Below are 23,594 nucleotides of genomic sequence, written 5' to 3'. Positions count from 1 at the left end.
GTCTTCCGGTGTGTCTCCCCCTTTTGCATCTGGGTCTTCTGCTGTGTCTCTCCCTGATGCATTTGCATCTCCCACTGTGTCTGTCCCTGATTTTTCGGGTTCTTTCAGTGTACCTTTCCCTGATGCGTCCATGTCTCCTGCTGTCTGTGTCCCTGAATTACTCCCTTCTCCCATTTTGTTTGTCTCTGGTTTAGTCTTTTTTCCAGTTGGTTGTTTCCTTGATTCAATTGGTTTCCCTTGTTGAACGTCTCTCTGTTCCCCTGAAGTTAAGTTGAGGAGAAATTAAACTTTAGTACTTGGCATCAAGTTAAATGCCTTCTAAAAATAAAATTATACATATTTCAAACTAAAATCAAAATATTGTACATTTTGCATTTGGGTCTCCCCCTTTTGCATTTGGGTCTTCCGGTATGTCTCCCCCTTTTGCATTTGAGTCTTCTGGTGTGTCTCCCCCTTTTGCATTTGGGTCTTCCGGTGTGTCTCCCCCTTTTGCATTTGGGTCTTCCGGTGTGTCTCCCCCTTTTGCATTTGGGTCTCTCCCTTTCGCATTTGGGTCTCCCACTTTTGCATTTGGGTCTTCGGGTGTGTCTCCCCCTTTCGCATTTGGGTCTCCCCCTTTTGCATTTGGGTCTTCCGGTGTGTCTCCCCCTTTTGCATCTGGGTCTTCTGCTGTGTCTCTCCCTGATGCATTTGCATCTCCCACTGTGTCTGTCCCTGATTTTTCGGGTTCTTTCAGTGTACCTTTCCCTGATGCGTCCATGTCTCCTGCTGTCTGTGTCCCTGAATTACTCCCTTCTCCCATTTTGTTTGTCTCTGGTTTAGTCTTTTTTCCAGTTGGTTGTTTCCTTGATTCAATTGGTTTCCCTTGTTGAACGTCTCTCTGTTCCCCTGAAGTTAAGTTGAGGAGAAATTAAACTTTAGTACTTGGCATCAAGTTAAATGCCTTCTAAAAATAAAATTATACATATTTCAAACTAAAATCAAAATATTGTACATTTTGCATTTGGGTCTCCCCCTTTTGCATTTGGGTCTTCCGGTATGTCTCCCCCTTTTGCATTTGAGTCTTCTGGTGTGTCTCCCCCTTTTGCATTTGGGTCTTCCGGTGTGTCTCCCCCTTTTGCATTTGGGTCTTCCGGTGTGTCTCCCCCTTTTGCATTTGGGTCTCTCCCTTTCGCATTTGGGTCTCCCACTTTTGCATTTGGGTCTTCGGGTGTGTCTCCCCCTTTTGCATTTGGGTCTCCCCCTTTTGCATTTGGGTCTTCCGGTATGTCTCCCCCTTTTGCATTTGAATCTTCCGGTGTGTCTCCCCCTTTTGCATTTGGGTCTTCCGGTGTGTCTCCCCCTTTTGCATTTGGGTATCTCCCTTTTGCATTTGAGTCTTCTGGTGTGTCTCCCCCTTTTGCATTTGGGTATCTCCCTTTTGCATTTGAGTCTTCTGGTGTGTCTCCCCCTTTTGCATTTGGGCATCTCCCTTTTGCATTTGAGTCTTCTGGTGTGTCTCCCCCTTTTGCATTTGAGTCTTCAGGTGTGTCTCCCCCTTTCGCATTTGGGTCTCCCCCTTTTGTATTTGGGTCTTCCGGTGTGTCTCCCCCTTTTGCATTTGGGTCTCTCCCTTTCGCATTTGGGTCTCCCCCTTTTGCATTTGGGTCTTCCGGTGTGTCTCCCCCTTTTGCATTTGGGTCTCTCCCTTTTGCATTTGGGTCTTCCGGTGTGTCTCCCCCTTTTGCATTTGGGTCTCTCCCTTTTGCATTTGAGTCTTCTGGTGTGTCTCCCCCTTTTGCATTTGGGTCTCTCCCTTTTGCATTTGAGTCTTCTGGTGTGTCTCCCCCTTTTGCATTTGAGTCTTCAGGTGTGTCTCCCCCTTTCGCATTTGGGTCTCCCCCTTTTGCATTTGGGTCTTCCGGTGTGTCTCCCCCTTTTGCATTTGGGTCTCTCCCTTTCGCATTTGGGTCTCCCGCTTTTGCATTTGGGTCTTCGGGTGTGTCTCCCCCTTTTGCATTTGGGTCTCCCCCTTTTGCATTTGGGTCTTCCGGTATGTCTCCCCCTTTTGCATTTGAGTCTTCTGGTGTGTCTCCCCCTTTTGCATTTGAGTCTTCCGGTGTGTCTCCCCCTTTTGCATTTGGGTCTTCCGGTGTGTCTCCCCCTTTTGCATTTGGGTCTTCCGGTGTGTCTCCCCCTTTTGCATCTGGGTCTTCTGCTGTGTCTCTCCCTGATGCATTTGCATCTCCCACTGTGTCTGTCCCTGATTTTTCGGGTTCTTTCAGTGTACCTTTCCCTGATGCGTCCATGTCTCCTGCTGTCTGTGTCCCTGAATTACTCCCTTCTCCCATTTTGTTTGTCTCTGGTTTAGTCTTTTTTCCAGTTGGTTGTTTCCTTGATTCAATTGGTTTCCCTTGTTGAACGTCTCTCTGTTCCCCTGAAGTTAAGTTGAGGAGAAATTAAACTTTAGTACTTGGCATCAAGTTAAATGCCTTCTAAAAATAAAATTATACATATTTCAAACTAAAATCAAAATATTGTACATTTTGCATTTGGGTCTCCCCCTTTTGCATTTGGGTCTTCCGGTATGTCTCCCCCTTTTGCATTTGAGTCTTCTGGTGTGTCTCCCCCTTTTGCATTTGGGTCTTCCGGTGTGTCTCCCCCTTTTGCATTTGGGTCTTCCGGTGTGTCTCCCCCTTTTGCATTTGGGTCTCTCCCTTTCGCATTTGGGTCTCCCACTTTTGCATTTGGGTCTTCGGGTGTGTCTCCCCCTTTCGCATTTGGGTCTCCCCCTTTTGCATTTGGGTCTTCCGGTGTGTCTCCCCCTTTTGCATCTGGGTCTTCTGCTGTGTCTCTCCCTGATGCATTTGCATCTCCCACTGTGTCTGTCCCTGATTTTTCGGGTTCTTTCAGTGTACCTTTCCCTGATGCGTCCATGTCTCCTGCTGTCTGTGTCCCTGAATTACTCCCTTCTCCCATTTTGTTTGTCTCTGGTTTAGTCTTTTTTCCAGTTGGTTGTTTCCTTGATTCAATTGGTTTCCCTTGTTGAACGTCTCTCTGTTCCCCTGAAGTTAAGTTGAGGAGAAATTAAACTTTAGTACTTGGCATCAAGTTAAATGCCTTCTAAAAATAAAATTATACATATTTCAAACTAAAATCAAAATATTGTACATTTTGCATTTGGGTCTCCCCCTTTTGCATTTGGGTCTTCCGGTATGTCTCCCCCTTTTGCATTTGAGTCTTCTGGTGTGTCTCCCCCTTTTGCATTTGGGTCTTCCGGTGTGTCTCCCCCTTTTGCATTTGGGTCTTCCGGTGTGTCTCCCCCTTTTGCATTTGGGTCTCTCCCTTTCGCATTTGGGTCTCCCACTTTTGCATTTGGGTCTTCGGGTGTGTCTCCCCCTTTTGCATTTGGGTCTCCCCCTTTTGCATTTGGGTCTTCCGGTATGTCTCCCCCTTTTGCATTTGAATCTTCCGGTGTGTCTCCCCCTTTTGCATTTGGGTCTTCCGGTGTGTCTCCCCCTTTTGCATTTGGGTATCTCCCTTTTGCATTTGAGTCTTCTGGTGTGTCTCCCCCTTTTGCATTTGGGTATCTCCCTTTTGCATTTGAGTCTTCTGGTGTGTCTCCCCCTTTTGCATTTGGGCATCTCCCTTTTGCATTTGAGTCTTCTGGTGTGTCTCCCCCTTTTGCATTTGAGTCTTCAGGTGTGTCTCCCCCTTTCGCATTTGGGTCTCCCCCTTTTGTATTTGGGTCTTCCGGTGTGTCTCCCCCTTTTGCATTTGGGTCTCTCCCTTTCGCATTTGGGTCTCCCCCTTTTGCATTTGGGTCTTCCGGTGTGTCTCCCCCTTTTGCATTTGGGTCTCTCCCTTTTGCATTTGGGTCTTCCGGTGTGTCTCCCCCTTTTGCATTTGGGTCTCTCCCTTTTGCATTTGAGTCTTCTGGTGTGTCTCCCCCTTTTGCATTTGGGTCTCTCCCTTTTGCATTTGAGTCTTCTGGTGTGTCTCCCCCTTTTGCATTTGAGTCTTCAGGTGTGTCTCCCCCTTTCGCATTTGGGTCTCCCCCTTTTGCATTTGGGTCTTTCGGTGTGTCTCCCCCTTTTGCATTTGGGTCTCTCCCTTTCGCATTTGGGTCTCCCCCTTTTGCATTTGGGTCTTCGGGTGTGTCTCCCCCTTTTGCATTTGGGTCTCCCCCTTTTGCATTTGGGTCTTCCGGTATGTCTCCCCCTTTTGCATTTGAGTCTTCTGGTGTGTCTCCCCCTTTTGCATTTGAGTCTTCCGGTGTGTCTCCCCCTTTTGCATTTGGGTCTTCCGGTGTGTCTCCCCCTTTTGCATTTGGGTCTTCCGGTGTGTCTCCCCCTTTTGCATCTGGGTCTTCTGCTGTGTCTCTCCCTGATGCATTTGCATCTCCCACTGTGTCTGTCCCTGATTTTTCGGGTTCTTTCAGTGTACCTTTCCCTGATGCGTCCATGTCTCCTGCTGTCTGTGTCCCTGAATTACTCCCTTCTCCCATTTTGTTTGTCTCTGGTTTAGTCTTTTTTCCAGTTGGTTGTTTCCTTGATTCAATTGGTTTCCCTTGTTGAACGTCTCTCTGTTCCCCTGAAGTTAAGTTGAGGAGAAATTAAACTTTAGTACTTGGCATCAAGTTAAATGCCTTCTAAAAATAAAATTATACATATTTCAAACTAAAATCAAAATATTGTACATTTAATTTATTTTCGTAAATAGATTAAATTGTGAGGAGTGAGGGTAAACATACATTGTTTAACCCCTGCTGTTGTAAAATGCATGTTAGGAGAGAATATTGTATTCACCCTATACCTATTGTGAAGTGTTTTCTTAGGGATTTTTGAAAGCATTTAAATATTCAGTGTCTGTGTGGACTGTTTAGTTTTGAAGCAATATTGTGATCCATAGATCAAGAAACTACAGTGCCAAACAATAGTAATAGGTTGTTCAAACATTTTATTTTAAACTACTGATGGAAAACACATACAGTACTCTCTTGCCCCTTTTCCACTGGCATATCTGACCCGAGCTGGAACCAAGCTGAGCTCGCCTTGTACGGGTAAAGTGTGTATCCACTGCAATACCCTAGCCCAGGTAAATTACATCACACGCTGTGGAGATGGAGAGTTGTGTGCATGACGCTGAAACATAATCAGATTTTTCAGATGACAACAATGGAGGATCTCAGGAATGTGGTTATTCTCGTATTTATTTAGTGTTTACTAAACTGAAGTCAAAACCAAAGTAATATTAAAATCATAAGTATCTTGTGTAGCCAAACATGTGTTGTGCTTAAGGTTGAACATGTTTAATGTGGTTTACTATATTGGGCTTAACGTGAACAATAATATTATATGCCCTGATTATATGCAGGACTTAAAGTTATTATTATAATGTTACTTAAACGTCTCCATCTTTTATGTAATGGTTATGTTTGAAGCACATGAAGGTACGTTATGTAATACATAGCGTCTCTCACTTTAGACGTTGTAAAATAAAATACAGGTTGAATCTCGATAAAACAAAAATATATAAATATGTCCAAGTCCTACCCCATTGTCAATAGTAACATGCACTCTTTTTCGATACAATTACATTTCAGTACAATTCAATATTCTGATCTTCTCATGTAGGTGGATTTAACCTGTATTATCCCTGTACACAGCGTGGCAGCAGGAACATTCATGCTTCCTCCGTGCAGCACAGGAAAACACGCTCACTAAATGGTACAGAGCATCCAGCTCCACTGTGCTGTCATAACAACTAAACACATTGCGGGGTGCAGGAAGCAAATCATGCACCACCACGTAACACGGGAGCAGTTGTCACCTATTAGTGCAGCTAATGCAGGACAACAGCAGGCTTTACCATGACCATCAAACCATAACATTGCGGCATGCAGGAACCCGTTCATGTACTCTTTGCATAACATGGGAGCACTGGCCGCTTGTTACTCTAGCCCAGCTAGGAGAGAGGCCACACCAGCTCTACAATATTGTACAAATGAATAACAATATATATCGCGTGGCAGCAAGAACATTCATGCCGCCTGCACACAGCACAGGAGCAGCCAACTCAACTGAATAGTACAGAGTGGAAGAGCTCCACTGTGCTGACAAGTAGATTTCGTACAAATGAATTATATACACACGGAGCACAGGAACGAACTCATGCGTCACCCATGGAACACAAGAGCAGTTGACGCTTTCTGGTTAGGCCAGCTAACGCAGGGCAACATTAGCTCTACTGTGTTGACAAATTAACTATATACACAGGGGAACACGAGAGCCTGCTCACATGCTTACCGCTGAGGACAGCAGCAGTGGACTCTTGCTCCATGGCCCAAAGCCAGAGTGGGCCACAGACCTGCTGACCAAGGAACTATGTACACAGTGAGGCAGATGCCTCCAATGCAACACAATGCATAATGAACAAACTATATACAGGGCGGCCTCGTAAGGCAACGTGCCTGTAGGCTGCATGACAGACCCTGTGAACACATCGACAGGCTGTCAGTAAATCCAGGAGCAGCTCACATGGGTGCTCGACTGGAAGGCATAGTCCAGTGGAAGGGAAGACACGGTTCACTAGCTCCCTCAGGATGCACTTAACAGGGGCAGACTGGGGCAGGGGCAGACTGGGAGAGGAAAAGGCAGGAGCCAGAGCCCGTAGGCACCAGGTTCCCAATTGAAGGGACCCATCACATCCAACCTGTAGAACTGGGCAAATGTAAGCGGCGAGGCCCAAGCTGCAGCTGCACAAATGTCTGCCAAAGGGGCGCCTTGAAAAAGGGCCCAAGATGTGGCAACTCCTTGACTCAAGTGGGCCACCAGGTGTTCAGGCACCAGGGTCCCGGTGGACTCATAGGCCATGGTAATGGTGTCCACAATCCAATGTGAGAGTCCGCGCTCCATAAGACACAAACAGTTGGTCTGAGCGCCGAATGTCCTTAGTGCGGTCTTAGGTCCTTAGAATCTGCAGGGCCACCGAGGGGCTATCATCAGAACTGTTGTTCGTTCTCTAGGACCACCGGGAGAAGGGGGAACAGTGGGAACGCATAAAGGAGACAGCGCGGCCACGTGTGGGCTAGTTCGTCAATCCCTAGGGTTCCCGAGTGGTCTTGGACGGAGAACTATAGTGGGCAGTGTGTGGACTATGCTGAGGCAAAGAGATCCATGTCTGCCATGCCAAACCAGCTCCACAGTTGCTGTACCACAGACGGGTGGAGGCACCATTCCGAGACCAGGGGGTCTCCCCAAGAGGGGAGGTCCGCTGCTGTGTTGGCTAGGCCTGAGAGGTGAACTGCTCTGATTGAGCGGAACCGTGGTTGCACCCACAGAAGCAGACGGCGTGCTAGACAGTACAGTCTGCGCGACCGGAGACCTCCTTGCCACCACCTAGGCAACCACCGCTGTGTTGTCCGTCCAAACCAGCACATCTGTCCCGCAGGACTGGCAGGAAATGAGACAGTCCAAGGAGTACTGCTTGTAACTCCAGGACCTTGATATGGAAGGCCCGTGCTGGCTCCATCCACCTGCCTCGGACTCCACGTCCGTCGCAGACTGCTCCCCAACCCTGCTTGGAGGCATCTGTCGTCATAACTGCTCGTGGTAGACTAACCCCAGGGTAACACCGAGGGTCAAATTGTGAGGGCTCCGACCACCAATGGAGTGTCTTCCAGCACGACGAAGTGACTGTGACTCGGTGTGCATAATCGCAGCGAGGATGCATCTGTAAAGACTCGAACCACTGCTGTAGCGTCCTCAATCGGAGGAGGCCGAGGGGGAGTGTCTGTGATGCTACCGCTAGGAGGCCCAGCAGCCTCTGGCAAGGGGACACCCTGATGCGAGCTTTCATTCAGAAGAGGGAGAGAGATGCGTGTGTTTATAGAGACAAGTCTTTCTGGCACCAGCACATAATGGAAGATGTGTAGCCCCTGGCAATGCAAGAGGCTGAACACAACGTCCATGCATAAAGTGTGTTGGGCTAGTGACAGGCCAAAGGGGGGAACAGCAAAACTTTAATGCTCAGCCCTCTTAGGTGAAGCGGAGGAACTTCCTGTGCACCTGCACAATAGGGATGTGAAAGTAAGCGACTTTCAGATCCACTGAAATGAACCAGTCGCCGGGCCTGACGGCCTGGGACATGGTTCGCAGATTGAGGGTGCTGAAGTGCAACAACCTGAGGTGGCGGTTCAGGCGTCTCCAATCCAAGATGGGGCGGAAACCGTCACTTTCCGTGGGAACTAGGAAGTGTGTGGATGAGAATCCCTCGTGCTGCCCAAGTGGGGGCGCTTTGCAAATGGCTCGCTTCTCCAGGAGAGCGACGATCTTGACGCAAAGTGCCACACACTGCAACGGGTGCCTCACTCACGGCCACACAACACCTCAGAAGGGGGGTGGACGGGCCTGAAACTACAGGGAGTAGCCAACTGTTATAGTTTGGAGTTGTTGGGAGGTGTACGGGTGGGCCAGAAACCGCTGGAATATCACAGGGTCGAGGAGCAGGAGGGGAAGGGGACGGAGGTCTGCCAGCTGTCCTCCTGCTGCGCCTGGCGCCTGGCTGCCATGTGGGGCGCCTACCTGCCTACCCTGGGTTCTGGCATAGGCCGTTGCCGGACGGTCCCAGGTGGCTCTCAGTTCATCCAGGAGGTCCGGCAGCAGTGGGAGGGCTCGTGTGGCCAGTGCTCTCTCCTGGAGCGTGGGGGGGCGGGGTCAGAGGGCCAGGGGATTTGCAAGCAGTCCACGGCCCTCTGTATCACCGCCCAAAACTCCCGGTCCTGACTTACAGGAACAGGGGAAGTGTTGTTGCTCAATGGAGTGGGGGGGACGAAACCGGTTCCCCCTCCATGAGCTCCGCCTGACTTCAAACCTGTGTGCGGGTTGAGTAATAGGCGGTCCCCCTCCCAGATTACCTGTCTGTTGTCCTTGTCCATAGACAGGGCAGAGAGGATCCCCTCATAGTCCTGTGGTAAATGGGCTGGTAGTGGAGACTCGAGATGTGGGGGGGTCAGGGTCTGGGCTGCAGTTTGTGTTGCCTGTGCAGACAGGAGGGCGCAGATGTGGTCCATCCTGCTGTTCAGAGCAAGGATGGCCTCATCTCTGCCTCTGTCTGTGAAGCCGGTTCATCCTGCTGTTCAGGGCAAGGATGGCCTCATCTCTGCCTCTGTCTGTGAAGCCGGTTCTCCGTTGCCGATGGCATGGCGGGGAGGGGGCTAATGACAACTCAGAAGAGGGGGAGGGAGCCTGTGGACGTCGCAGCAGCGCAGCAGCAGATGCAGGCGGAGCAGCGAGTGCAGAAGGCGCAGCTGTCTCCGAAGCTTCGTGTCTGGAGGAGGAGATGGAGGGACTCGGGGAGAGGTAGAGATCCAGTGCCACCAAACCCCTACCATCACTCGCCGGAGTGGAAGATTGCCGGGTGCGGTGGCGATCACAGCGGCACCTGGTGGAATGGCGGACCTCTGGATACAAGCGCCGCGTAGGCCCGTAGGCTTAACCACAATGTGTGTGCCAGGTTTTCCGGGGACACTGGGTGACGCGGAGTCCGGGGTCTGAAGGGGCCGAGGGTAGTAGACTACCAGCCATAGTAGGATCTAAAACCGAGGCCTACATGCACGGACCGGGAGAGCTAGCAGTGCTCATTCTCAGTGAACTGAGAGAGCAAGATCTCCCACAGCCACAGCCGCGGGCTGTAGTGCGGGCGCAAGCTGGCGCAAGCTGGCGGAATCTCCCGATTCCACAGGCTTCTGTAGCATCTCGTTCCCATGGCTACATTGCTTTTGCTGGCGATCTCTGTTTCCTGTGTGTATGGGTACATCCTGCAATTTTTTGTCAGTCAATCTCAGTGTGAAAGGGGGTGCAACAAGGAAAAAACAGGCAAACGTTGCCTGCATTTTGCCAGCATTTCAGTGTGAATGGGGTTTTACAAATGAAGAAGGGCTATCACTCAAAATAGTAACAAATTCATTTATTTAAACTCATTGTGTAGATCAAACATTTTTTCACCAGTATATTATAAATCGCAGTAGTAGTTTAAGTATTTGAAATGTCTTTTATTAATGTATTAAGTATTTGTAATGTATTTAAACCTAGTAATTAGACTGAGGCTATGTGTTGACGAGTTCAGTTAACTCCTCCCCTGGCCCTGCTCAGCCCTGGGCCAGCACTAGGTAAGGAGCAGGGCCGAAAATTCATGGTCTGGTTCCGGGTCGGCTCGACAAAAGTGCCAGTAGGTGACATGCTGAGCCGTGCCAGCCTGGTTCCGGCACGGCTCGGATATGCCAGTGGAAAAGGGGTATCTTAGAAGTTAGTTACAGTATCATACCTTTTACAAACCTCAGCCGTGCAACAGCATATGGTATTGATGTCTCATCTTAGAAAAGAGTTTCCAAGTAAAAAATGTTATTCTTTTAGGTTACATGTACATCTTTTTCACATTAAAATAATATCACAGTTAAATGTTTTAAAACACATTACTTTGTCTTACATTCAAAATAAGTGGTCAAATCCATTTTGTATAAGTGGATACAGAGGGCATGTAATTTTAGTTTAACCTAGTAGTATGTTTTTCATACATATATACTGTATATGTCAGCTCTTAGGAGATAATCCACTGTCTTTCCTTCCCTAAGCCCTTCATTCTTTCAGTTCTCATCATATTGAGCTCTTGCTCAACTCTACTGTCCATTAAGGAAACCTTACCTCATCTAAACAGTTCAAACTGATCAATTTAATTTAATTGTATTCCCTTCATTTAAAATAACATTAGAAATAATGTAATACAAATTCCTCACTCTTCATACAAGGAGCCAGTGTATATTTTATATTTATATTTTTGTATATTTGAACTGTTTCGTCTGGTGATTGATGGGTATGGAAAGCCTCACCAATTTCTGCAGAGGACATTGTGTCAGCTTGGCCTGATTTTTCAACTTTAGTTGCTGGTAAAACAGAATAAGCATGTTTAGAGCATGGTGTATAGAATAGCTTCAGTATTAGTATTAATTTAAAATTAAACTAAATTAATTTAATTAATAAGCATGGAAAATGAATGAAGCTGCCATGCCTAGTGAATGAAGTCAATATAATATAGACCGTAGATGTTAAAACTAGAAGAAACACATATTATACAATATTTTTTATACTTGTCTCTTTGATTGTAATATTCCTATCTTAGAAAATAGACATTTTGAAATTTGCATGCATAGTTTGCATTATTCAAACATTATCTAAATGTAGTACCTTAAACATTTTGTCTTTTTGCTTTCTGTATTTTAAAATATTGCTGCATTTATTATTTTATTAATTGTAGTTTGTAGAATATTCAAAAGCAGCATATTAAGAGTTGATCTTTAATTGGAAAATGATTCCTATCTGCACAATGCATACCTGGATTTTCAGGGTCAGTGTTGTCTTCATTCCTTAAAAGTTCTGTAGAGTACAACATAAACCGCTTAATTAAATTGAAATACACAGAAGGGAACATCAATAGTAGGTGCATCAACTTCTCAACAATGCATATGTCCTTATATAACCCCTCTGCCCCAATCAGACACAAAACAAACTTAGAACTTATAATAAGCATTCCTTCCATAGCATATAAAGGCATGATGATCAGCGTCAGTTAAATTGCCTTCCATGAGGTTTCCCACATGGTTAGATGTCACACAGTAACACCAACTTTTGGCCTGACAAACAACTAATATAAAATACAACTTGTGCCCCTTAGCACCCAGAGGGTTCTTTAAATCAGCCTCTTGTCAAATATATTCAATCTCTTCACCTTTATCTTTCAGATTAATTGAGCTCACGCCCTTCCCCCCAGTAATAATACATACACTAGTCTGTAACTGCTCAATTAGACGTAAAGTAAGCTGGGTCTCAGACTAAACCATTTGACCACTTTTAAAATATGATAACCAAATTATTTTTAGGCCTTTAATATTATCTTCATTCAGTCATTTAATTATATGATTATATGATGATATGTTGGGGGATTCTTTTGTGCACATTGAAAAAAAAGCTTATTCCCAAACTGACTTCTTCATCCAGAGTCTTAAATATAAATACCCTACATCAATGATCTATTATTATTTCACACAGGTACTCACTATCAGCTTCATTTTCTTTCTGAACATTTCCCTCTAAGAAGGAGAGAAAGAAAGGAACATGTTAACTTCCATAAAACATTTAACAGTCTTTACTTTCTTAAGATTTCTTAAGTGGATTTAACACATTTAAAAGAGATTCACTTCCATGAAAAGATTTTGATTTGACACAGTAAGCAAATCTAGGAAGATAGTGTATCACATTGAAGCACATCTAGCAGATCCTGTCTATAAAAATCACAGGTGCCAGACATCTAACGATTCCTGCTCAACAGCAAGAAGAGTCTGCAGAATAGATGGGATACACAGTAATTAACACATATCCAGAGCTCACCTCAATTGTATTTGTTTTAACATTTCTATTGTTCATCTTTAAACATACAGTAAATACAAATAAATAACTTTAATATAATATACAATAATAATATAGCTTACCTTTCTTATATTTTTTCTTATATTTTCGTATTGCCAAAACAACTATGAAAAGTAGTGAAATCAGTAGAACAATTCCAACAATAATTGGAACTGAATTTGTACCTGTCCAAAAAATAAAAAACATGTTGGAAAGTCACAATAAATAATAGCATTGTGTGTGTGTGTATATATATATATATATATATATATATATATATATATATATATATATATATATATATATATATATATACATTTTTTTTGCTTGTTTAGTGCAAGACTAAATTAATGCTATAACATGTCCATCAAAATGAATACACTAATATGTTAATTTTAGCTTTCAAAAGTGAAGGAACAAAAATAACCCAGCTGGCACACAGCTTTATCACATTGGACTATCAATAAGATTCAGGAGCTCAATAGTAAAGACTTGTAAAATGATAGGTTGTGTATGCAACCCTGGTTATCTGAAAAAGGATGCACTGCCCAAGGGGGAGGGGTTTCTGTGCACTGCCGTAGGAACCCAATCGAAATGTCACTCTATCAAAGCTGCCATTGGCCCCTGTACTCGTCACTCAGAACAGAATGTGATGTCAGTGCAGGTTCATCCTCTTTTGCCGGGAGCCAGGACTCCTGCGTGACCTTGCAACCCTTGGGCAGTGCTTCCATTTTCAGATAACCGGCGCTGCATATGCAACCTATCGTTATTTTTCAAGTCGGAAGCACTGCCCAAGGGGGAGGGGTTACTGTATAACAAAACCGTTGCAAGGGAGGAGGCAGCAAGCTGATATGGGAGCCTGCTCCAAGGTGACCGCTAGGGGGTCTTGGCAACACAACTCCAGACAGTAACCTCAGGGGCCCCGTAGGGCCACACCTGAGCAGCCCAGGAGTGAGAACCGTAGTCACACTCTTACCGGGAACTGTCTGCAATCAGCATATACAAAGCAGGGCTACAGAGGTCAACTCTTACGCCCTCCACTAGCAATAGCAAGGCCGGCTGCTCCACTAGTGCATCTAGGAGTGAGACCGCATATCTACTTGCACAATATAAGGAGCAACTTGCAACTTCAAGCAACTTGTGCACCTTCGGGGCATTAACGTGGCAGAGGACCCCTGATCCTGCAGGAGCGGGGCCACAGACCCTCTGAATAACACACAGTCGGCTAGTCACTGATAGCGCTTTTCCACCAACAAGGAGCCGGTGCTAGTTTGGAGCAGGTGCCTAATTTGGAACCGTTCCTTGCTTTTCCACCGCAGAAGAACTGGCTCCGGGCCAAACAGAGACACTTTTTCTGGCACCAAAAACTTGCTGGTCTGGAACCAAAGAACCGTGACGTCAGGGGCCGGGGGGCAGGGTAAAGACGTCTCCACCAAAAGTTACTTGCTGGAGTGCAGCTGCCATTTTTGAAATGCCAGCAGAGACGAGAGCAGTGAGGAGAGTTTTGATTAAAAATTAGCGAAATCAACAGCAACTAGCGGTCTGTCAAGGAGAGACACTACAGTAACAATATGATCTCACCAGATCAACTAGCAATGAAAGACGACTGAGCTCACCTTCTGTGAAAGGAGAGACATGTTACAGCAATATTATGATGATGGAGAGATAATGTGACGATATAGATTGAACATAATTGTTTTTTGTTAATGAACTGGTCATTATCTGGTCCGCTGTTATGCCGAATCCAGTGCCCCTACGAGTCCTGTGTCCCGGGTTGGTTTGCGCATGATTAATAATTTATGAATAAATTAATTTTCTTAGCACAGGGCAAATTACACAAAACAGACAGTGCATCCAGAAAGTAATCACAGCGCTTCACTTTTTCCACATTTTGTTATGTTACAGCCTTATTCCAAAATGGATTAAATTAATTATTTTCCTCAAAATTCTATGTGAAAGAAGTTTGTTTGAAATCTTTGCAAATTTATTAAAAATAAAAAACAAAAAAAGCACATGTACGTAAGTATTCATAGCCTTTGCCATGACACTCAAAATTGAGCTCAGGTGCATCCTGTTTCCACTGATCATCCTTGAGATGTTTCTACAACTTGATTGGAGTCCACCTGTGGTAAATTCAGTTGATTGGACATGATTTGGAAAGGCACACACCTGTCTATATAAGGTCCCACACTTAACAGTGCATCTCAGAGCACAAACCAAGCTATGAAGTCCAAGGAATTGTCTGTAGACCTCCGAGACAGGATTGTATCAAGGCACAGATCTGGGGAAGGGTACAGAAAAATGTCTGCAGCATTGAAGGTCCCAATGAGCACAGTGTCCACCATCATCCATAAATGGAAGAAGTTTGGAACCACCAGGACTCTTCCTAGAGCTGGCCGCCCGGCCAAACTGAGCGATCGGGGGAGAAGGGCCTTAGTCAGGCCCAGAGCGGGGGTACAGGCCTGACGCATGCACCACTGCAACACAATGCATAATGAACAAACTATATACAGGGCGGCCTCGTAAGGCAACGTGCCTGTAGGCCGCATGACAGACCCTGGGAACACATCGACAGGCTGTCAGTAAATCCAGGAGCAGCTCACATGGGTGCTCGACAGGAAGGCATAGTCCGATGGAAGGGAAGACATGGTTCACTAGCTCCCTCATGATGCACATAACAGGGGCAGACTGGGAGAGGAAAAAGGCAGGAGCTAGAGCCCGTAGGCTACTGGGGCTCAACTGCAGCATATACCGGGTTCCCAATGGAAGGGACTGGTCCCGGGCAAATGTAAGTGGTGAAGCCCAAGCTGCAGCCGCACAAATGTTTGCCAAGAGTGCGCCTTGAAAAAGGGCCCAAGATGTGGCAACGCCTCGAGTCGAGTGGGCCACCAGGTGTTCAGGCACCGGGGTCCTGGTGGACTTGTAGGCCATGGTAATAGTGTCCACAATCCAATGCGATAGGTGCTGCTTTTGAAAGCGCCTGGCCCTGTGGCCCTGTGTCCGCACTCCATAAGACACAAACAGTTGGTCTGAGCGCCGAAATTCCTTGCTCTAAAGCAAAGGGAGGAGGATGAAAAGCCATCAACTCTATAGGCCTGTTGACATGGAATGGAGACATTACTTTTGGGAGGAACGCAGGATTAGGCCATAGCGTGACCCTGGAGCCATCTCCCGCAAAACGGACACACGATGGGTGTATGGACAGGGCGTGTAACTCACTCACGCGTTTTGTAGAGGTGATTGCCAGCAAAAATGTAGTCTTAAGTGACACCAGCTTCAGCTGAGCTGAATTCAGTGGCTCAAATGGGGCTTGGGAAAGTGCGTCCAGCACTACATCAAGGCGCCATGTGGGCAGTGAAAGGGTGCAAGGAGGCCACAGCCGTTGAGCTCCCTTTAAAAACTGCACAGCCAAGAAATGAGGCCCAGGAGGCTCACCATCAATCCGGACATGACATGCCGCTAGATACACTTTGAGCGTGGACGGGGACTTGCCCTGGTCCAACAGCTCCTGTAGCAATTGCAATATGACCCCGATGGGGCAATGAATTGGGTCTTGACTACCGTCTTGGCACCAGGTGCTAAACGTCCGCCAGCAGTAGGAATACTGCAACCTCGTAGAGGGAGCTCTCGCCAACTGAATAGTGGCTACTACCTCGTCTGACAGACCCCAGGCAATCAACCGCTCCTGGTCAGGGGCCAGGCCCAGAGCTGGAGGAGGCCCGGATTGGGGTGCCAAAGCGTGCCCTGCACCTGGGACAACAAGTTCACTCTCACTGGGAGATGCCAAGGCTCTCCATGGAGGAGGGCGATCAGGTCTGCGAACCAGAATATGCAGGGCCACCGAGGAGCTATCAGCAGAACTGTAGCTTGTTCTCTCCAGACCTTCTCTAGGACCACCGGGAGAAGGGGGAACGGTGGGAATGTGTAAAGGAGACCATGTGTGGGCTAGCGTGTCAATCCCTAGGGTTCCTGATTGGTCTTGGATGGAGAACTATAGTGGGCAGTGTGTGGACTCTGCCGATGCAAAGAGATCCACATCCACCCTGCTGAAACCGGCTCCACAGCTGCTGTATCACAAACAGGCGCCATTCCGAGACCGGGGGGCCCCCCCGAGAGAGGAGGTCCACCACCGTGTTGGCCAGGCCTGGGAGGTGAACTGCTCTGATGGAGCAGAACCGTGGTTGCGCCCACAGAAGCAGACGGCGTGCTAGACAGTACAGTCTGCGCGACCAGAGACCTGTTGATATAGGCGACCACTGCTTTGTTGTCCATCCGACCAGCACATGTCTGTACCGCAGGACTGGCAGGAAATGAGACATTCCAAGGAGTACTGCATGTAACTACAGGACGTTTATATGGAGGCCCCGTGCTGGCTCCATCCACCTGCCTTGGACTTCACGTCTGTCGCAAACTGCTCCCCAACCCTGCTTGGAGGCGTCTGTCATCATAACTGCTCAGTGGTATACTGGCTGCAGGGGCACACCGAGGGTCAAATTGTGAAGGCTCCAACTGAGCGCCTTCCAGCTCGATCGCAGCAAGGATGCATCCTGAGAGACCTGAACCACCACTACAGCAGACTAAATTGGAGGAGACCGAGGGGGAGGGTCTGTGATGCAGCCGCTAGGAGGCCCAGCTGCCTCTGGCAAAGAGACACCATGACACGAGCTCTCAGTCGGAAGAGGGAGAGACACGTGTGCGTGGAGGCAACTCTCTCTGGCGACAGTGTGGCGAGCATGGCAATGGAATCGAGGCGCAGTCCGAGGAACTGTGCCTGCTGAGTTGGCGTCAGGCTGCTCTTTTCTCGATTGACCCGAAGGCCCAATTCAGAGAGGCAGCCTAAAATCAGGTTTGTGTGTTTCTGAACCTGCTCCCTCAAGTGAGGACAAACAGCGGACAGCGGAGGTAGGGAAACAAATGCGGCTATGGTGGAATTCACGCAGGGAAATTCCTCCAAGCCCACTTCTGCCATGCCCTGGGTCCTGGCATAAGCCTCCCCTCTCTTGGCTAGGGCAGGGGCTGTTGCCAGATGGTCCCAGGTGGCCCTCAGTTCCTCGAGGAGGTCAGGTCAGGCCTGTGTGGTCCGCTGTGCACGCTGACCCCTCTCAAATCTGGAGCGCAGCAAGGCAGGGTCAGAGGGCCAGGGGAGCTGGAGAGACTCCACAGCCCTCTGGATGACTGCCCAGAACTCCCTGTCCTGTCCTGTGGGAACAGGAGGTGTGTCCATGCTCAACGGAGGAGGAGGGGTGGGAGCGAACAGCTCCTCCTCCATGAGCTCCACCTCAAGCTCTGAGTCAAGCTCTGACCCAGAGACAGGCAGTCCTCCTCCCAGGTGGCCTGTCCACTGCCCTCTTCCTGGGATGTGGCAGACAGACTCCCCTCAGTCTCCACTGGTGCATACGCAGGGCCCACTGCAGGCAGGAGGGGCGTGGCTGCCACCAGAGACACAAGCATGGGGGGCATGGCTGTATCCGTCATTGCAGCCCTGGAGGAGGAGATGGAGGGGCTTGGAGGGGCCCCCATCACCCGCCGGAGTGGGAGATCTTCGGGCGCGGGCAAGGTGTGTTGGCAGCAAGCGGCACAGTGGCGGGGGTGAGAGGAGCTCATCGCCGAGCACACACGTGCGTGCACAGCGAAATATGCAACAACTGAAATGCCTCTGCAACAAGTGGAGTGCATCTCCACCAGGCAACGTTTATGTACACGGGGGCACTGCGACACCAACCACATGCAACCTTGCTGTTGCCAGACTGAACACTGTGTATAACAAGCACCAGGTGCCAGATACAAGCTCCGCGTAGGCCCATAGGCTTAACCACACCGTGTGTGCCAGGGTTTCCAGGGACACCAGGTGATGCAGAGTCTGGGGTCTGAGGGGGCCGAGGGTAATAGAACACCAGCCGTAGCGGGATCTAAAACCGAGGCCTGCACACATGGACGGAGAGGGCTAGCAGAGCTCGTTTTCAGCGGACTGAGAGAGCAAGATCTCCTACAGCCTCAGCCATGGGCTGTAATGTGGGTGCAAGCCGGCGGAGGAGCACCTCACGCAGGCGAGATCTCTTATGACACACCGAGGCTCCGGCCGGGCAGCCGGGCCTCAGATTTTACTGCCACTGCTAGCGCTCCTGCTGTGGAGGAAAAAGCCCTGTGGACAAAAAACCAACACAGTAAGCAGTCGGAATACATAAATCACTATATAAACACAACAATTATTTTTAAAGTGTACTATTTGTAGCCGAAACTGAAACCGAAGCGCACCAGAGCCCCGGAGCACGGACGGAACAGAGTCGGATTAGCTATTAATAATAACTAAAGAATACAAATAGACACAGTGATAAATGGTGGTGACAGCACAGCCATGAAGCCAACCAACCAAATAATAATAATTGTTAAACAACAATAAGGGTCTAATGCACAGACAAGTCACAGAGAGCTCACGTTCTCGGGTCTAGACGAAGTGGCAAAAGAGGACGAACCTGCGCTGATGTCACGTTTTATGGAACAGGATGTGGGAAGGGACCTGTTTTGAGTGACGAGCGCAGGGGCCAATGGCAGCTTTGATAGAGTGTCATTTCGATCAGGTTCCTACAGCAGTGCGCAGAAACTCCACCCCCTTGGGCAGTGCTTCCAACTTGAAAGATAACATCACTTACTGTTGTCCTGAATATTTAGGGACTCACCCAGGAAGTAACTTATTGATTATAAAATGTTTGACAAACATGACTCAATAACTTTTTTCTTTGATGAATTTTATCTGTATTGCCTCATGTAACAATACCTTTCTTTCCATTTAACAAACTGACCATGTAGCGCATGCAGGCAGACCTTGAATTGAATTGGACATTATAAACACACATCAGTTTGGGAATCATTGTGCAATTACCTGAGGGGAAGCAGTGTTCAGCATGAAAAACTTCACTCCTGCTCTCACTCACAGGATTACTGACAATACACGTGTACTCTGAGTGCTGGCTCCCCTCTCTCTTGATCGGCAACTCTGATCCAGAAAGCTCTTGGTTTTGTGGTCCTTCCCATCTGTACTGAGTATTATAGCTTGTTTGGGCAAGACAGCGCAGAGTTGCATTAAGATCATCAGCCTTACAAGTGACTGTTGGTTTTGGGACATGCTCTACAGGAAAAGAACAATGTATTCAGTATAAATACATGTAGTACTATACATCTTTCATAAAACATGAATCCCAAAAGGTATTGTAGCCATCCTGAAGGCTTGCTAAGCCCGTGTGTCCACCAAAGCGTTTTTTCCTGAGGTCGGCATATTTTTTCAATTGTTTGCAATGGCAGCTCCACGTTTTTAAAATGCCAGCAGCGGGTCACGGCGCTGAGCGTCTTTTTCATGCTGAGTGCTGAACGTTTTTTCCTGGTCACCGAGAGTTGAAAAATATTCAATTTTGGGTAAAACGCAGTGCTCGTCACTGTCACTTTTTACCCAGCCGTCCAATCACAGTGGAGGAGGGGCAGGACAAACACCACACCGCCTGTCCGTTCTCTCTCTCTACGCGCTTCAGTCTTCCCTCTACCTTGTGCTGACATTGTACAGTCAGTCTTTGTTAGCAACACCAACTATCTGCGACATCAGGTACTTGACACAAGACTTCCGCGGATATTCCGTATCACAGCCCTGAAACAGCGCTGCGCCTCCAAAGCGCTGTGAAACGCTCGCAGCCGGCGCTTTCAGACGAGCTCCGGGCGTTTTCAGCTGCGGAAAACGCTTTGGTGGACACACGGCCTTAGAATTTAAGCACATTCCTCTAAAGGAAAAATATTTGTGATTTTCGTTCATTTAAATAAGTAATTAACGGCTAGTTTAACTCAAATATTTTACTAGATAAAATATTTCAGTGCAGGATAACAAAATTGTATTATGTGTGCATTAATCAAATTAAAATACAATTAAAATGTTTTATCAGTGACTGTTGACGATATTTTAATTTTTTTAATTTTTTTTATTTTTTACTCAACTTTAATTGAACTGTAAACCACATATTGTAAAAACTGTGGGTGTGTATAAAAGTGCTCTCTAACCATAACTTGCATGGAACAAGTTTTAAAAAGATGTATAGCATTTTTTAAATCTGTTTTTCAGGTGGTTTAATATACACTCTTAGAAGTAATGTGTAGAAATTATACACAAAAAATGTGTTAATAGTACTATGACACGTTTTGTGTTATTTTCTACACAATATGTGCAGGGTACTGTCTTTCTTCAAACACATGAAAATAAAGTAATTTCAGCCAAAAAAACGATGTTTGGAGTTTTCATTCTAGGTTCATCGTGTGTTTTTTCCTCTACTGTTTTTGTATAGTTAACACCAAGAAAGTGTATTTAGTTGTTTCCTTTTCTTCTCCCCCCAGATTAACCCTATCTGTCATCACTCACTCTCTCTCTTTCTGTGGTTGTTTGCATTTGCTAATACAACCAATTTTCAATGAAATTTCAACGTTGCCTATCTAACGTTAAATCAACGTAGATTATTCCAAGTTGATCCAACATTGAATCATCAAAGTTGATTCACCGTTGAAAATTCAACGTCGATTCCATTTGCAAATCCAATCAATTTTCAATGTATATTCAACGTTGAAATATGACGTTGAAACAATGTTGTTTCTAATGTATTTTGCCTGCTGGGAAGTTTTTAATACACTCGGATATTAACTGTAAGCAGTCATTGTTTCTGTACATGGATTTCATGCCATGCTGCTAATAAACCTATAATTTCTTCGTGATTGCAGCACTTGAGATTATATCTTCTGACATAATGTAGCTGATCTCCTCCTTGTCTGCCTACAAGTCAAGCACACCTTCGCTTCTGAAAGAGAAGTTTTTCCTCAGTGGCGTGACGGACGCTTACGGACACGTCTGGCAGCAGATAGTTAACCGTCCGGACGCTTAAGCCAGTGGAAACACCAGTTTAAGCATCCGTGGCCAGTGGAAACAGGGCATAAAATCTATGCTTTGTATTTATATTAACTGTACTTCTGCACTTTTGTAATTCATAAATTGTACTTTTTTACTTTGAATTACTGCATCTTTGTAATGTTTGTAAGGGCATCTGCCAATAAATAAATAATAATACAATTAATAAAACCTTTTAATTTACGGTTCTTGAAATACATTTTGATTTGGTCTGGTTGCTTTTTAGTGAATTCAAGCGTATTCTTTGTATACACATTGGCTACTGTTAGTTAAGGCTACTGTTAATTAAAATAATCTCAGCTAGACCTTTCAACGATGTCCACCTCACCTCCATTTTCACAGTTTACTATGAGATTTTACCATACTTTTTATATATATAAAATCTATCTATCTATATAATAAACTAAAAATACTTACCAAGGATTATTAAGTTATACGACTGCAGGGTTTGTAACTTGCCACTTATCTGCACATTTATGCTGTATTTTCCGCTGTCTTTCTTTGTGAGATCCTTGATTGTAAGATATCCGTTTTTTATGTCCAGGGTTGTCCTTCCGTTGTATTCCGCAAAATACAAAATCTGTTGATCTTGGTCATACTCTGCAACCTTATCCATATTATGTTTCCAGATAATTTCTTCTAAAAATCCACTGCTGATTGGTTTCAAAGTTATTTCTGCGTTTAATAATCCATAGATAACATTTTGACCTAAGTTTAGAAAGGTAAGAATTATTAAGTGAGATCATTTTGTACTCAATAATACATGGTTAAAACTTTGGTTGAAAAATTATACAATGTATGATGACTGAAGCTAGAAGTTACATTCAGAAGAAAACAAAATCTTTTTTTTTTTTGTATTTTAAAAATATTTGTCTTTGTATTGCACTGTACTTTAGTAAAATCAAAAAGTAATTTCTATTTGTGAGTTAAATAACAACAGCTAAAAAAGCTGAAAATGTGTGGAAGTCTCAAACAGGTTTAGGGCAATATTTAAGACAATTAATTCTGTAACAAATCAGGGAGTTCCCACTGTGAAGGAAAATTACATGTTTATCATGCAATTATATGAAACATCATCTAAAGTTCCTTTGACCATGTCCTGGTTTTGTCCGATTTAAGTGGTCTGGCTACTTCATTCTTCATTCACCTGATTGCAAACATCACCAAATCCAACATCACTGTATGGACAGTAGACTGCAGGTTATGCTGTGTCACCAAATCAAGATGGTACATCATGATCGGTCTGTTAGATATATCCATAATTGTTTTCTCTTCCCAACATTTTGATTAGATGTCCCACCATGGTAAAAGTGCCCCACCCCAAGTGAAATGTGACAACAATAGTAATACTGATAATATTGTACATAGTTTAAAAATGTCAATCTGTTACTTTAAACTTACCAGCCGTGATATTTGTGAAAGCAAACAGCAGAATGTAGATGACATAAAATTGTGATTTCACTGGATCTCCATTTTGTTTCATTTTCCAGCAGTATCCAGGTTGATTGTTACAAAGCAAGGAGAAAAGTCGCATCAACCTTTGGAATTATATTTTCATCATCTACCGTAATGATTATAATACTCTGGCTAAGGACAGGAGTTACACCATTCTGAAGTGATTCAAAATGCTTTTGGTCTTAGCCATGAAATAATAATTGTATTACTTTATAAATGTATGTATTTGTTTATTGATTTGTTTGATTGGCTTTCCAAATATGTGAATGTCTATTTTTAGTTTCACATATAGTCTAAATATTATGGTAGTATTTAGTCAAACTGAAAGAGAAAGTATATTTTGAAAGATAAAGCTGCTTTTATTGGGCAGTAAAGTGGACCTTCTTGAAACTATATTATTAAGCTTTAAGCTTGTTGTGCAGTCTATAATGGAAAGAGAAGATTGCTAGGCTATATTCTTAGAGAATTAAATCAGTCTATTGGAGCCATAAACGGTCAGAAAAAGTTTTTCTGTTTGTAACATCTCTATCATAATTATTTCACTTCAGCTACACATTCTATATAGCAGGATTAAAAAGTATCGTTTGGTACACTGAATATGAATTATTCTGTCCAATAACACTAATATTATTGTGGATTTTTATCTTTCAAAAAGGTACTTTCGTTTTCAATTTGAGAACACCAGCAGGTGTCAGTATAGTTCCACAAATATCAAATTGTCTTCCAGGACTTTATAACATAAACCTATTGGTAGCAGAATCTTAAAC

At 45.5% G+C, this 23,594-nt stretch overlaps 1 protein-coding gene across 1 annotated transcript in view; it reads right to left on the bottom strand.

Annotated features, from left to right (window-relative positions):
• LOC136751843 (SLAM family member 5) overlaps positions 1–22,897 on the bottom strand; it is a 28,726-nt gene extending 5,829 nt beyond the window's left edge. Inside the window, exons 1-9 of the mRNA XM_066707601.1 lie at positions 22,774–22,897; positions 21,790–22,080; positions 19,321–19,566; positions 12,524–12,625; positions 12,092–12,124; positions 11,370–11,411; positions 10,868–10,921; positions 10,306–10,353; positions 4,274–4,572 (exon numbers count right to left, since the gene is read on the bottom strand). Coding sequence (XP_066563698.1) covers positions 4,274–4,572; positions 10,306–10,353; positions 10,868–10,921; positions 11,370–11,411; positions 12,092–12,124; positions 12,524–12,625; positions 19,321–19,566; positions 21,790–22,080; positions 22,774–22,855 — 1,197 coding nt within the window. The 5' untranslated portion in view covers positions 22,856–22,897. The remainder of the gene's footprint in view (positions 1–4,273; positions 4,573–10,305; positions 10,354–10,867; positions 10,922–11,369; positions 11,412–12,091; positions 12,125–12,523; positions 12,626–19,320; positions 19,567–21,789; positions 22,081–22,773) is intronic.
• Between the last annotated feature and the right edge of the window lie 697 nt (positions 22,898–23,594).

Source organism: Amia ocellicauda, chromosome 6, assembly GCF_036373705.1.
Source record: "Amia ocellicauda isolate fAmiCal2 chromosome 6, fAmiCal2.hap1, whole genome shotgun sequence".
NCBI lineage: Eukaryota > Metazoa > Chordata > Actinopteri > Amiiformes > Amiidae > Amia > Amia ocellicauda.
Note: the sequence above shows the minus strand (reverse complement) of the source record. Positions and strands in the feature narration are given on the sequence as shown.